The sequence below is a fragment of the Triturus cristatus genome, chromosome 4_2 (assembly GCF_964204655.1).
Source record: "Triturus cristatus chromosome 4_2, aTriCri1.1, whole genome shotgun sequence".
In the NCBI taxonomy this organism is placed as follows: Eukaryota; Metazoa; Chordata; class Amphibia; order Caudata; family Salamandridae; genus Triturus; species Triturus cristatus.
The window spans coordinates 290,708,693-290,724,088 of record NC_140586.1 but is presented as its reverse complement, the minus strand read 5'-3'; the positions used below and the strand labels follow the sequence as shown (position 1 = coordinate 290,724,088).

General features: G+C 42.2%; 1 protein-coding gene across 4 annotated transcripts in view; it reads right to left on the bottom strand.

The window, feature by feature from the left end:
- Positions 1 to 15,396, bottom strand: part of LOC146833672 (flavin-containing monooxygenase 5-like) — a 186,106-nt gene that overhangs the window by 33,251 nt on the left and 137,459 nt on the right. For all 4 annotated transcript variants that reach the window (XM_085601557.1, XM_085601561.1, XM_085601558.1 and 1 more), the window contains exons 3-5: positions 5,166 to 5,317; positions 2,291 to 2,479; positions 1,030 to 1,192 (exon numbers count right to left, since the gene is read on the bottom strand). In XM_085601557.1, coding sequence (XP_085457683.1) covers positions 1,030 to 1,192; positions 2,291 to 2,479; positions 5,166 to 5,297 — 484 coding nt within the window. In that variant the 5' untranslated portion in view covers positions 5,298 to 5,317. The remainder of the gene's footprint in view (positions 1 to 1,029; positions 1,193 to 2,290; positions 2,480 to 5,165; positions 5,318 to 15,396) is intronic.

The window sequence follows — 15,396 nt, the reverse complement described above, 5'->3', positions numbered from 1 at the left end:
CTTAATTGTGGCACATGATTTTGTGATTGATAATAAGTCTACAAGCCCTACAGTTGTTTAAAATCTGAATTTGGTGTATTTCACCTCAGTGGATGACAGTGACTACTGGTTTGGTACCAGTTTGTTTCAGTTCAATTGCCATTTTGAGTTCACTGTGGCAATCGCTCCTGCCACCATGCAAACAGCCAAATGGAGCCACATGATAGCTTAACACGAAACACTGGCCTGTCTCTGCACAGTGGAACTCATTCTTTCAGAGGGAAAAGTATGTTTATAATACGCAGGGAGCATTAGCATTTAACATAGTTTTTTTAAACACCTTCACAAGTACTATTTCTGGGTGGAATTTAGCCCAGGTAGTGTGAATGTGCATGCTGCCTAGTTATAACGCTTACAAGTGGGCCCCTGTTACATTGTTATAAAACAGGGACAGTCCTTGTTTTTGTACCAGGTTGAATGTTATTCAGGTTGGGAGAGTGAGGAAGAGAGGATCCTTGTTTTGGAAGACAATGGTGTGTTTTGCAGAAGATGCGCAATACTTTCAGTTGCTGCTAATACGCGAAGTATGTGAAGGTAGATGATAAGGGGGCCTACTGAGGATGGTCAATTGTGTGGAAGCTGGGCACTTGTGGCTTCCAGTGAGATCTGCGGAAACGTATAACAGTTGGATCACAAGGGCCATGTTTGCACAACAATTACCAAAGGTAAGTTACAAGAATAATTTTGGGGGCAACATACCGATGTTACTGTAGAGTGTACAGTGGCAGGAAGTATCTGGCTACACTGTGGTCTCCATCTACCAGTTTACTTCAACTCATGATTCTTGTTCGCTGTGATTGCTTACTGGATAAGTAATTTTACTCTCAATTCTTTTTCATGATATGGAAGCATCAGTGAATGCATTTCCCTTTTATTATACGTTTTTACTTTTTTGTTCCCTGGTCTGTAAATGGTATATTGAAAATAAACCGAATAAAAACAATTATCAGTCTACTGAAAGTTTTACTTTCGATATCAGTGCGCTCTTACCGGGAAAGGAATCCAGAGGCAGATGTGCGTCTGTGTGATGTCCGGTACAGACCAGAATGGCATCATAAACCGCTGACGTCTGCTTCCCCTCTGTCTCTGTGACAACATTCCACTGGCCGGAGGAGGAGAAATCTGGGCACTTTTTTATGCTGCACACCGTAGTCTACAAATAAATCACGTACTTTTAAGATTTCAGCCATGTCACTCAATGAAGCAATACATGGCATAAGAATATGATGAAAGGAAGGCCGGAACTATTTTAATGACATTTTTTGGCTGAACTCTCTTTTAGGAACCCTTTATGGTGCATCATCAGTGCCCTGCATGCAGGTTCAACAGGGATATAGAAAGTGAGGCGACCTGTGGCACAATTAACTGGGGTTTAGGGAACAGCCTGTAGCAATGAGGGATCTACTCAGGAGCAAATCTAATGGGGCCATCAGAAATGGTGCAAGTAGACAGAAAAACTAATCATGGAACCTCTATTCATTGCCTTGATTGCATCCCATAACATTGTAACAGAGGCGCTCCTCTACTATCTTTTACTAACATCTTTATCTTTTGCTGGTTTCGATCTAGCAACATGTCTTCTTTTATGTTCTGTTGTATGGTTTTCAAGTTGGAGATTGTATTTTTGAGAGTAAGATACACTCACTCATGACCGGGCTTCCTGCCAAAAGAAGACAATGTTTATTGGTTAATATATAATAAATTTTTAAACAGCCGGCATGTGGATGTGAAAAAAGTGAATTGATGTGTAGCTCATTTATAAACCACAATTTCAGATGTAACCAAAATGTTCTCTTGGTACACTTTGGTACTGACTCCAAGTGTGCAGTCTGGTGCAAGAACATGGGAAGCTCTTAGCCTATAAATGTGAATATACACTTCTTATTCAGCAGGAATGAAATAAATACTGCTAATGAAGCTCCCAGAGTGACTAACAGCATGGTAGACATGGGCACTTCCAGTAGGTCCACCAGGGATGCTGACAATGGGGATAATAGGTACACTGGCCTTTGTGCCACTAGAATACTACCAGCAGGGCCACTTTCAACCTAATCTGCAGGATCCTCACCTACCAGTAGGGGCACAGCATGAAGGCACTACAGGGCTCTTAGCGACATAGCCAGATTGATGACCAGAAACACACACAACATGATTATAAAAGATAGCTATCAATATAAGAAATCTCTCTCTAATGTTGATGACAGGGCAACTGCTCCTTCACCATGCCAACAAGCTCTCCTCCGATGCTCACCTTGAACTGGATGTACTTGTGAAGGTTGAAGTGCTTAGCGTAGTCGCGGAAGTAATTTAGGATCTTGGAGTTGTGCATGTAGTTGGGATAGTCATCCGGGATGGGAAAGTCACTATAACACATCATTTCCTTGGACGTGTTTATAATGACAGACTTGTAGATGCTTGCCCGGCCTTCTTCTGGAATCTCCTGTGGAAATGAGTTAGATATACTGGTATTTCAAACCCCACAAAACCACCTGGGTTACACACATTTTAAATGGAGCACAAGTTTGAGCAAGAGAAGAACACCCCAGCCCTTTTTTTAAATGGGCGTTTTAATGAAAACATTAGGAATTCTAATGACTATGAGTTTAAAGTTATGCGTACAGTCACATGTAATTGAAACTGATTTATAGTAAAAATGCGCAGTCTGTAGATATTGTCATTATTATTACCTTTTTATGTTGAAATAATTATGGAACTCAGACCTTTGATTTTTTTTGTATGGAATACAATGGCTAGATTTGAACGTATCAAATTTTAGAAAAAAACATATTTATACTTAACAATTTTCGCACCTATTTTCATATATGCATACGTTTTGTATTTTATTTAGGTTTGTTTACAAAAATCCTTCAGACAAATAGTTGATGCCTTTTTACTATCGTTTTTGTGAATGCAGCAAAGCAGAATTTCTGCATGTCCAACATAATGGCTGTAATGTGAGCTGTGACAAGAAGAGAAATGGCCGATTTTGTGATTTGTTGCGCTGCAAGCATTAGGCAGGAATTGAAGTTTGCTTCTGTATGAAACAACTCCAACGGCAGTCCATATTTTCACTTGTTTCAATGTGGTAGAAAATAAATCTGGTCTTTAGAGACAAGATTTGAAATGGAAAGGAAGTAAATATTGTACTGACTCACTCAAAAAGCGAGAAGAGCTGAAATGAATGCCTCACCACAGTAGTCAACAAAACATGCTTCTCTCTCCCATTGGTTTCCACTATCTACTTTCATATCCCCCCTTTTCCCACTGGACCTACATGCCTTCAATCTACTTTTCCTCTCATTCTTCTTTGGCCTTTCTCTTTCTTCCTCCTCCTTCATTCTTATCTCTTTTTCTCTGTCTTCTGATTCCCCCTTTCTCTATATCCCCTCTGTTGCTTCTCCTTCTCCTTTCCCCGTTACTCCTCATTCTTTCCCACTCCTTTTCATCGTTTGCATACACTTTTCAATCTCTTTACTCCTTTACTCTCATAGGGCCTAATTCACAAAGACAGTTACGACTCGTAACTTTCTGACTGCGGAATCTCTGCCCTCTGTGCGGAGTCTCCATCCTCGGAGCGGAGTCTCCACCCTCGGGGCAGAGTCTCCATCCTCGGAGCGGAGTCTCCACCCTCGGGGCGGAGTCTCCATCCTCGGGGTGGAGTCTCCACCCTCGAGGCGGATTCTACACCCTCAGGATGGAGTCTCCATGCTCGAGGCGGAGTCTCCGTATGGCCATACGGAGACTCCCCCCCTGACAGAGACTCCGCAGCCGGAAAGTTACGAGTCGTAACTGTCTTTGTGAATTAGGCCCTTTGCTTTTGCTCTCTTGCCTTCTTTTCACTCCTTTGCACCCTCAGATCTGATATCCCAAGTCAAGCTGGTGGGCATTAGAGCCTTACAAAATACTGATTATAATAGAAAATATGATCTCACTGTAATTCTTTACTGCAGTATAGTACTGCAACAAAATCACAAGTTTCTAATGCGGTCTCTATTTGGGTAGAGACCAGCCACAAAAACATTGTTAGTGCTTCAAAAGTGAGTGAGCTGTTAGCATGTCCTTCACTCTCCTACCTCCACCCTCTTCAACTTTTAGGAGGGACATAGTGCTGGAAAGTTTTTTTTATTAAAACCTGCTCCCACACTGCCTTCCGCATCCAGTGTGTCAGACTGCCAAGGTAGGTTCTCCCCTGTACTTCATCGTCACTGACAAGGCTGTCGTGCTTGTTCTGTGTGAACATCCACACATACCTACGGAAATAGGTTCCATGCTCCTTAAATGCACCTTAAACACACAAACAAGCATAAGCTAAAAAAGAGAAAAGCAATAATTTCTGTCTAGAGAGCAACATTTAAGGGTGTAACGAACGCCATCTTGCTCTTGAGCTACAAATGAGGGACTTCATCTCTATGGTAGTTTCTTGTTCAACATGTTAACTTCCCTACATTCCCTATCAGTAACTAAATAAATTATAATTATTTTAAAAGTTATAGCTTTAACTTGACACAAGAGTGTATCATTTGTGACTACTATGTCATACTGAGCTCTAAACGTCCTACCAGCTGCTAGGGTGCTCCTTGTCTGCTCTGATTTGCTGCACCTGGTGAGGCAAGTGTACAATGGGCACAAATTTGTTACTCAGTTGGAGCGCAGTAGTACCGGCAGCCCTGGACAACCACTAGTAAGTGACAGTACCCACACCCCAGTAACCATTGCCAGGCCGAGGACACACAAAAATGTCTGCAAAGCAAAAGTCCAAGCAGGCCATGTTTATGCATTTGACATGCATACTCTTTTATACCGTCTGTGGTCCTAATATCAAGGGTTTGCAGATAAACATCTGCTACATGGCCCCAACACTAAACTCCAAAAACCAAGACCTAACACCCAACTGACCCAACCCTTGAACAGCTTCTGACTCTACTGGAACCCTACACCCGAGGAGCAGTGTTGGGGGGAGCAAATTTCTCTTCAGTTTCATAAATTTTAGCGTGCAGCTAAGTTACACAAAATTTATTTTCTTTGTTTGCTGTTATGTTCTTGGTGACTCTAATGAGCTGAACAAGGTTGTGCTTTCAGAAAATGAACCCAAGCTTTCAAGCAGTATCTCTACAACAGCCACTTACTTTAAACTTCCAAAGTCCACCGATGTCATCAGTCCGCTCGAAGCAGGTGGGCTCCAGCCCCTCGTCCAGGCAACACTTGATAGAGACCAGCCCGCTGGCGCCAGCGCCAATCACTGCAACCTTCTTAGCCATGGTTGTGCTGAAACAGGGGACTAAAAAAATAAAACATTTCTATAGAATCTTCCAAGAAGGTGATATGGACTGTGGTAATTTTATGGGGGTCGTATACATAATTTGGCAAGCAGGCTACTGGGGGCAATCAATGCCTTCCTGTTGTAATTTATACAGTATGTAACGCCTCACCCTTGAGAGAAATACAACTGCCATTATTTTTATCTTCCTTAATTAATTATCTTCATTTAACCATTTATACACGCATATTCCATCCAAGCATTATAACCGACTATCTATTTTTCTTTTATTTGTACATGTTTAATATATCATCAATTAAAACTAATTTATTCTATATATTTGGCATTTATTTGTACTGTGTCAGTGTAACATGAATTCAAATTAAAACATCCTCTACATTTCGGTGCTTCTTTACACCGTCCTCAAGGATATAATAGTTCCATTCTAAAAAATACATAATAAATAAATGTAGTTTATATCAGGTGTTGGCCCTGTGATCAAACTCTACCACAACTTCTACTAAATACATTTCAATACCCTCTCTCCATCACAAACATGTAGTCCATACAAAATGCACTCCATCTTTCTGGTTCCCGTCCCATATTTCTTAAAGGTGTCATCTTGCTGTGGCAGCCTGACGGGTTTCCAACTTTCCCTTCCGCTTTGCCAGTCCTGTTTTCTTCTCCTATTTCATCACCTGGGGCAAATTTGCAAAGGGCTTGTGCTGCCCATGCCTCATGCAATGCAAAGCAACGCAAGCCCTTTAGTGGAATTTACTAAGCTATGCAAAGCCATCTTGCATGGCTATGCATGGTTTAATAAATGCAGGGTAATGCAAAGTAGCTCAAATTGCTGCCTTGCATTACTGCGCATTGAGAAGGCATTCCATGGGTGGAGTATGGATGTTCCAATGCATCCACCCCCAGATTTTGATACAATCCCAGATTCACTAAGGCTAGTTAACTGGGTTTGCATCAAAATGGTACGCCTCCTCAAAAGAGCTGTAACAAGATGAAATATCATTCTGTAGCATTTTTATGCAGGAAGGTGTTGCCTCCTGCACAAAAACAATCCTGCCTGTAACACTGGCACAAGCACTAAGGGGCATATTATCAAGGACAGCGTTAAAATTATCGCCGGTTTAGCTGCAGAAAACTGCAGCTAAAGCGGCGATAATGGGCTTGATAATATGCTCTGGAGAATTCCCATAGAATTCCATGTTCACACCAGAACATGGACTTCTATTGGAATTCTCAAGGGCATATTGTCAAGCCCATTATCGCCGCTTTAGCGGCAGTTTTCTGCCGCTAAACCGGCGATAATGTTTAAGGCCGTCCTTGATAATATGCCCCTAAGTGAGCAATCGCAGAGAGAGTGCAGGAATGTGACTGCATCATATCTTACTAAATATGGCTCATTTCTGCTCTTACCCTGTCATGTAATGCAGCTTGCATCGTGTGCCTTTGATCCTTTTTCTCTCTTTCTTTGTTAAAGTCGCTTTACAAAAAACACATTCAGGGGCAGATTTACAATAACTGGCGCATCCCTGCATATCAGCAGGGATGCGCCAGTTATTTTGCGTCATGGCAGACACCTCTTGCGCCACCATGGATGCGCCACATTTACAATGCGGCACACCGTGGGGCAAGAATTGACAGATGCGTAATGCATCTGCTGCCGTAAAGGGGACGCATTGCTGGAGTCATGTCGCAAGCGCGACGCAGCTCCAGCAAGGCTCGGGGTACCCCTATGCCTAACATGCTGCATCAATCCTTACACCTGCTTCAAGCAGGCGCAGGGTTTTGACGCAGCATGGCCGTAAAAGTGACTGAGTGAAATCTTGTAGATTTCACTCAGCCACTTTAAGGAGGCCCACATGTGGCGCAGGGCTTTGCAACGTGACGCATCTCCCTAGATGCGTCATGTTGTAAACACCCCGCAACACGGCGCTGGCTTTGCGCCGCTGCTGCGTCACAAAAGTGACGCAAAGGCGGAGCAAATGTGGTATACGGGGCTTGTAAATCTGCCCCTAAGTTTCTAATTGCTCAATCCACGTTCTTTAATTGGGACCGCTTTTTGAATGAGCTCATCCTTGTTTGTAAAATTTGAATTGGCTGATGTTGCTATCATATCTCATGAACTGTCTAACGACTGTTGATTTTTTCTTCTGATATCTGTACAGTGGAAAGACAACTTTACTTTTCTTTCCATCATGTCAGTGTTTATTACATATATGTACTTTATCGCACAAACACAAAAGTCTGTTACATGTTACAATTTTTTTTTAAAGTAATTGGAAATTCACTACATGACGTGCAACTGTGACTCCTTTTAATACATAACTGCAATTAGTACATTGAAAGCATGGATAAGTACATTTTTTGTAGTTGTTAGTATTCTTTATCTTCATCTTGCATCCTCATACTAGTTACCACCGTCCCAATGTTAGGGCCCCTTTCATAAGCACACATAGGTTTGCCCTTAACAATTCTTGACAATTCATTGTCACGTTCAAGTAATTCACCAATTCTTTATTAAAGCCTTTTTTAATATGCTAGCATTGTTCTAAACATTTTGTCACAAAAGTGAATGTTTTTCAGTTATCTCTTAATGTTTTATCAGACTTGTTCAATGTGTTTATGATACTCTATCTTCAGTCTTTATTTACATTCATTCTGCATATCCTATTTTTAGGTCGAGCTTTCGAGACCTTTTGCATATACTTTAGTATATACTTCTGTCCAGGCTTAAATCCCACCCACTGCTTTCCATTTGTTTGTTTCAGTGTCCTTTAAAAATCCTTGCTTGCTAGTGGCTAGTCCTTCCCTTTTGTCCCTTCTTTTTGTTTTTCATTTCCTCCCACAGCACAGGGACCAAGCACTGTATCTTTACGCTTTGGTTGTTTATCTGCTCCTTTGTGGGGGACTATTCGAGTCTATCCTTTATGTCTATGACTTCAGCTGTGTCCCCTTCCTATAAATCCCCAGCGAGAAAAGGGCTTTAGTAGTCCCTGCATGGCACCAGTGCAGCGATTCTGGAATCCCAGCCTGACCGTGGGCAGTAGTAGGAAGGGGCGTTGCAGCAGCAGTTCCGAGGGTAGACCCGCGCACAGCCCCCTGATTAGTTTGACCTGCATGTGGGTAAGAACATACAGAAAATATTTGTATTCCCGTTACAGTCCCTACTGCTTACAGAAGAAGAATGTCTCTGCAAGGGGTGTTCAAGGCAACATACCAATAGGGATATGTGGGGAGTGTTTGGGCCTAAGAGCTAACCAGGAGATGAGCTCTCCACATATTAGACATGTTAATTATTGCAAGCACATGGTGTGAAAAATCTGAAAGACTTTTAAGATTAAAAAACGTGTGTTTGATCAAATTGTGGAAGTATTTCAGAATAGTACATTTGATCATTTCACCACATTGAGTAATCGTTGTTCAAGGCTGTTCTATCAATAGAGCAGTAGCTGCCGTCAAACTTGAAGCCAATGTTGTGAGGGTCCCTTGTAACTCCAATTTTGAATAACTTTTAAAACCGTACTCGGTGGGGGGTGAGTTTTCTTGTTGGCATCAAGGCCCTTGACAGCCTTGCTACTCCACTGCATTTATTAATAGTGAACGTAGTGAGCGTTTCTAAACATGAACTTTCAAACATTTGTGAGCCCATCCTTGTTCGTCGTGACGCTGATGCCATGGCCTGAGGCATAATGCAAAATGAAGCTCCCGTCCCAGCAAAATGTGGTGATGGTCTCCCTAGACTTCCAACTATTACAGATATCCCCAGACTTTAGACTGAATGGGGATCCCCTGAAGAGTAGGTGCCTCTTGCGCTTCAGGGGCTGCAGGAGTCTGTGTTACACCCCTGTCCATGAGTAAACAAAGAGTCAAGTCATTAACAATGTGTCTCTGTCATAAGGGTAATGTTGCTATAAATTTAGAAACACAGAAAACTGAAATAGACTACTTCATGGTCCTCATTGATGAAGGCAAGAGAGACACAGTGAAGTCATTTGACTAAGATCATTCAATTTGGTAAAGCTGGGATTTGTACCCAGGTTCACTGGGTAAGCAGCATGCTATTTAGTCACTAGAATGATAACTTATTTTCTATCCCATTTAAGCCACCTTGCTTTTTGTTAACTTCCATCAGTGGCTAAATAGTACACTGGGTTAAGTAAATACACAGGTCCCATGTTAAATACCCCTGATTCGAGTTGTTCTTCTAAAACAAAAGTGCAAAGTTGAGTTATAGGAAGGCATGGTACTCTTTGTATGTTAGTAATAATGGCTTCCACTGATATAACAATGAAAACAATTTAAGGAGTGGATCAACACCTTAGTCCAGGTGATAAAACATGCAAGCAAAAGAAAAAAGTGTCAGAGATTGGATGGAGAACATGGGCACACTAGGCAGTTGCCTGGGGGCCCCACGAGCATATGGCCCCATGCAGACCAGAATTTAACACACATTTTCCATTAAAATCTTTTATTCCTGTGAGTAGTAGTGTAGGCAGGGCCCAGTGCATTGCTTTGACCGGGGCCCTATAAAGCTGTTAAGATGGCTCTGGGATAGAGATGACTCTGCAGATACTATTAGTCTTCAGTGAGCCACCAGAAGGACAGAAAACACCTGCAGAGTCTTGTGAATGCATTTGTATTACCCAGATAAAGTTCAAGCTGATCCCCACCCTTTTGGAATTTATGTTTGTGTACAACTGCCCTGTGCTAAACAATTTGTGTTATTTAAAAAGACTGCACAGAAAAGGACAATGCCTGAGATAACAGGTTGGCTGTTTTTTGATGAGCCAATCACTGGGGTAAAAAGCCAGAACAGACTCACACATTCAGCCGAAGCCACATTTGAGTCATGCTTGTCTCTCCCGCCTACAGCCTCTAATCTCAAGTATGACATGAGCGCTCTGATGGTATCCATGTCCTCCAGCTGGGGTTTGTGCTTTGGCATTATTGCCATTTTCCAATGAAGTAAAATTAGTAATTTACTAAATAGTTTGCTACCAGTTGCTATGAAAAGGCATTGCCCATAGATATAATACTTCGGCCTGGATTCTGAAAGGTCTAGCGTTGGGTAAGTGATACTTTTGTAACGCTAACCCGACGCTAAACCCATTTTGTGATTCACAAACTAAAGCAAATAAATATTTGCATTGGTTTGTACGGAAAAGTAACGCACAGCAGCGCGAAACGCTGCTTTGCATTACTTTGCGTTAAGGCGGTGTTACGTGAGTGGTACATTGTTGTTCCCATGCAACCACTGATGCTTTTTGAGGCCATGTCATCTATTGTTGATACTAATTCCTCTTCTGATATTTCTATCCCTAGGTCCTCTGATCATCTGTGAGGAAGCTGAGAAAGTAGAATTAATGGTTCCCATGCCATGACGCATTACTTGTATTGTGGAAATGCCAATGCTCCTGCATGCCTTAACATGTACTGAGCAAGAAGTGTCCTAGCCGTCACCTTTCAAATGCTGCTATATTAATTTAACAGACTATGAACCAACAATTCAGTTGATATTGGCTTGAGGCATTTATTTGCTGCTCATTTCTATGTACTTTACTCCACATTAGAATCATGGGTCAGAGAAGTTCGATACGTTTCAGTCTAGAACAAATTACACATATTTACGCCACAGATCAAACAAAACATACAAATTTTGTGGTGAAGTAGTGTGATGTAAAAAACAATACATGAACTAGTGCTACAAAACAACAAATTATACAAACATTATGTCACCAGTCTTAATTCACAAACAAAGCAGCTACTTGGATATCCTTTAACATCCACATTGTATAACTAAGTTAAGGAGCTGCTATCACAGGGAACAAAACAATCAAACCTAGTAGTGAGGCAATTCCAAAAACATTTCCACTTGCCAGAAAATGTAATCAAATACAACAGTCCCCATGTCGTGTAATGCCAACGCGTTTCGATTCCCGGCGGCATTACACAACACGGGGACTGTTGTATTTGATTACATTTTTCCGCCCAGTGGAAATGTTTTTTGAATTGTCTCACTACTGGGTTTGATTGTTTCAGAAATCAAATCCTTCCCTCTCTATGGCATGAGTCTTTCACTCAAGTCATCAAAGAAATAACAGGTAACCCATTTCCGGGATATATACTTCAAAATTAACAAAGGCTGAGGTCAGCCGTAAGCAGGAAATATCCAAAAGCGAAAGAGAAAGCACGGTAAACTGACCCACGAGGAATGCAGCTGCCACCCAGAGCGCCGCTGCTCGCTCCCGAGAGCAAAACGCAGTGTGAGTGAACATTAAAAAAGAGGTGGGACATGCGCCCGCCTTTAGCCATTTGCGTGCTTTCATTATTGAAAGACACACGCAAAAGCCAATCCTAAGTGTGGGAGGAGTCAGACCCACATGGAGTAAACACAAGAAGCCTCACAGAGCAACGCATGAGCATTGGCTCAGGCTCGACCTAAAAAAGATGAAAAGGGTAAAGCGATTGCACGGCAAATTTGCCATGCACATCTAATGCTGGCTTCCATGTTCACATCCTCCCCTTTCGCTAGCAGCTGGCAGCAAAGAATGCTCCCCTCCTGCCCTTCTCAGGTGAGGGATCCAATTACTACTAGCATGAGCTCCCCTCCCCCTCCAAACGTGCAGTCCCAACCCATCTAAGCAGAAATGAAAATAAATGAAAAATTGCGGAGAAAGGAACAACAAGCATTTGAAGTGTAATAGGTCTCGCTTTTACGCGAGTTTCAGCTTTTGCCATTGTAAATGACAATGCCTTTTATTATGTTTTAAAAACCAAAACATAAATAAAAGGCAGTGGCGTCACTAGGGTTGGTGTCACCCGGTGCGGGTAACTCATGGTGTCACCCCCTCACGACTTACCGCATGGACCTCCTCCGCCCCGAGACCGCCAGTGGACAAAGTTGGCAAATAACGGGACCATACAGAATCCTTAGTAACGTTTGTAAATGTAGGTCCTATATTTACAAAATGTGCCTGTTAACAACAGTGTGATAATGATTCGTTAATCAGGTTGTACAGTGGGCTACCTGCTAGTCAACAGTTTATTGGAATTTATAATATCATAGGTATGGTACTTTTTACTGGTGTGGTGTTCCCACTATCCATCAACACGATATATCAGTGGTCGAAGTGGGGGAAAAATAGTAGGGGAACTCTGGGCGGAGAATCAAAGGGCGGGAATAACCCAAGGATTGGATCAGTGGGCAGAGCCAGAGGCGTGGCCAGAATGCGCAAACATCCCAATTTTTTGTATTTGTTTGGTTTCACTGCCCAGTTTTATCAACCAATGGATACACATGATTATTTAAGTTTATAATGAGTTATTGACAGTAAAATGTGTTCACAAAGTGGGATATGCTTCTAATCACAGAATGTCCCCAAATACGATAAAATGTGGAAGCACAAGCCATTTGTCTCCGAGCCATGGAGTTTCTGTCATCAGCACTTCTCCCTTTACCAAAACAGCAGTTCAAACATGAATGGCTAAAAATCCTAGTTTGCAAATGTTTTCTAAATAATAATGGCTCTGCCATATTTGCCTCATAATGCAAGATCTGCAGCATGATCTCACCATTTAAACTAATACATTGTTTGTTGCTCAAACGTATCAAAAGTTAATAAAAAATTTGACTTGTGTTGCTGCGGAGTAGATGACAGTTAATAGCTCACTGTTCTATGTTAGGATTTTAACTTATAAACTGCAAGTAACAAAAGGATCTCTCTGACAAAAGCAGTAGCCCACTGGCCTATTTACATTATGTGCACTTTGTGATCTGCATGGTACATGTTCTTTGCAGCAGGTACATTAACCCTCTGAGCTACCTTTCCATGAGTCAAATCTTCCATTAGACAAAATTCCGATCTCTCTCTAGGAAGAACATTAATCACCAGAGTCATCATGACATTTTTATTGTTACCGAAAATTACTGGAGGCCAGGAAGGAGGCAGCAAGCGCTTTTAAAACCATAATATACTTGCAAAAATGATGCCTCCACCGAAAGTGAGCACCTGGTGCGGTCACACCGGTTGCACCGCCCTAGAGCTGGCCCTTCTCAAGGGTCCTGTGATCTCAGTGACAGGGTCACTGTTCTAGGGTGTACTGCTTCATAGGCCTGCCGCAAAACTGGAGGTGAACTTCAGTATGAATAGTGGTGGACAAGCCTTGAAGGTTAACCTACACTTGTCATGCTAGGGTCCACCTGCTGGTGCTACGACACTGGGGCTTCTAATGTCTTGCGAAGCCTTCTAAGGTCTAGCATGAGATAGTGCTCTCTCAGGAGAGTGGTCTGGCGGACTGGTTATTAAGGCTGAACCTGGTTCCCCAGTTCCAAATTCAGCAGCTCTGGCCATAGTGCCACATCCTCTCCCCCACTGAACACCATACTGCCCCACTGAGAAAAACTCAGACTGCCTTCAACTACAACCCAATTGTTGCCAGCTATAAACACCTGGATGCGGCTCAATTTAAATTACGCACTGTGCAAGAGCAATAGGTGGCCTATAAAAAAAAGTGACAGCATCCTGGAAAAAGCAAACAATCATAGGGAATGCAACATTTTGCAAACCATGTGAAATGTAAGCAGGAACAACATGGTTACCTTAACGCTTTTACACTCACTGTTCAGAAATCAGTGAGTGCTTTTGCCTGAAAAGTTAAGGACATGACAACAGGGCCCTGAATGGACCCATTTCAATGGCCATTGCTTATATCCTTACAAAACGTAAGCAGTATGGTAAAAAAAGACAACATCCCTAGATACAGAGCAGCAGTACAAATTTTGTTTTTCAATCCTCACATTGCAGTACCTCCAGGATTGGTGCACTAGTTCCAAGCCCAGGGAAAACAAAGCCAAGACAACAAAAATGGCGCTTCACTGGCAAACTCTGTAAACGTGGCGCTAATGTGTTTGGGTGTGAATAAAATCAATCTGGACAGTTTGCTACCACTCTGTCTTACTTTATTTAGTTATTTACTTTTCAAATTTTTAAACTTTTATTCCTGATGCTGCATTTTGGAATTAAATGTCAGAAAAATACGACATTGATTTCCAGCAAAAGTGATTTTCTTTTTTGGATCCATTTCACAGGAAGCAAATAAAAGAAAGGAGAGGAAACAGTGTGCACTGCGCACAGGCACGTCCTCTTCCTAAAAGGTTAGGTTGCTCTGCGCACATGGGCCCCAGGGCCGGCTTTAGCGCTGGTGGCGCCCTGTGCGACAATGTTTGTTGGCGCCCCCCCAATGACCACCTCCACCACGGATTCTCTCACTAGCACCCTTTAACAGTGACCAGGTCACCATAACCACACTCTCAGATGCATTGAATTAGTTATATAGCGCCACTCATACCAGTGTAGGGTGTCCGAGTACTTTGCATCACACACACATTACACAGAGACAATCAATCATAGGTGTGTAAATCCGTGTATAGGAAATGATACATAAACCAAAGGACTGAAAGTGTAGGAGTCACATGTCATCCATACTGGTAGGCAGTATAGTGCTTGGTGTGGAGAAGCACAAACTCAGAGTCGAAAAAGAAACAGCATAGTTGGGAGTTTTCTTTAATAATAAGAATCTATTTCTAGCCAAATTAACCCTTTTTGCAACATTAATCAATGTTCTAATAATGTATACTTTGCAGTGTGTATGCAGTTCTAGGATGAAAGTTAATAGTTCACTATTCTATATTAGGACTTTAAGTTATAAATTGCAAGTAACAAAATGATGTCTCTTTTGAAAGCAGTAACCTGCTGATCTGCACTCTGTAATCTACTTGGCACACGTTCTTTGCAGCAGGCATATTAACCCTCTGCACTAACTTCACCTAAGTCAAAACCTCAACTTTACAAAACACTGATCTCTCTCCAGGAAGATAATTAATCACACCAGTTATCTTGACATTTATGTGAGGCCTGGTAATTGCTGGCAGAAAGAAACGCTGCAGCAGGTGCTTCAAAAGCATAATAAACTTTCAAACACGGCGCCCCCAGGAAGCCAGCACCTGGTCGCACCGCCCTAAAGCCGGCCCCTGACGGGCCCTGTTGGTGTCACCCCACTTGAGGGTGTCACCCGGTGCGGTC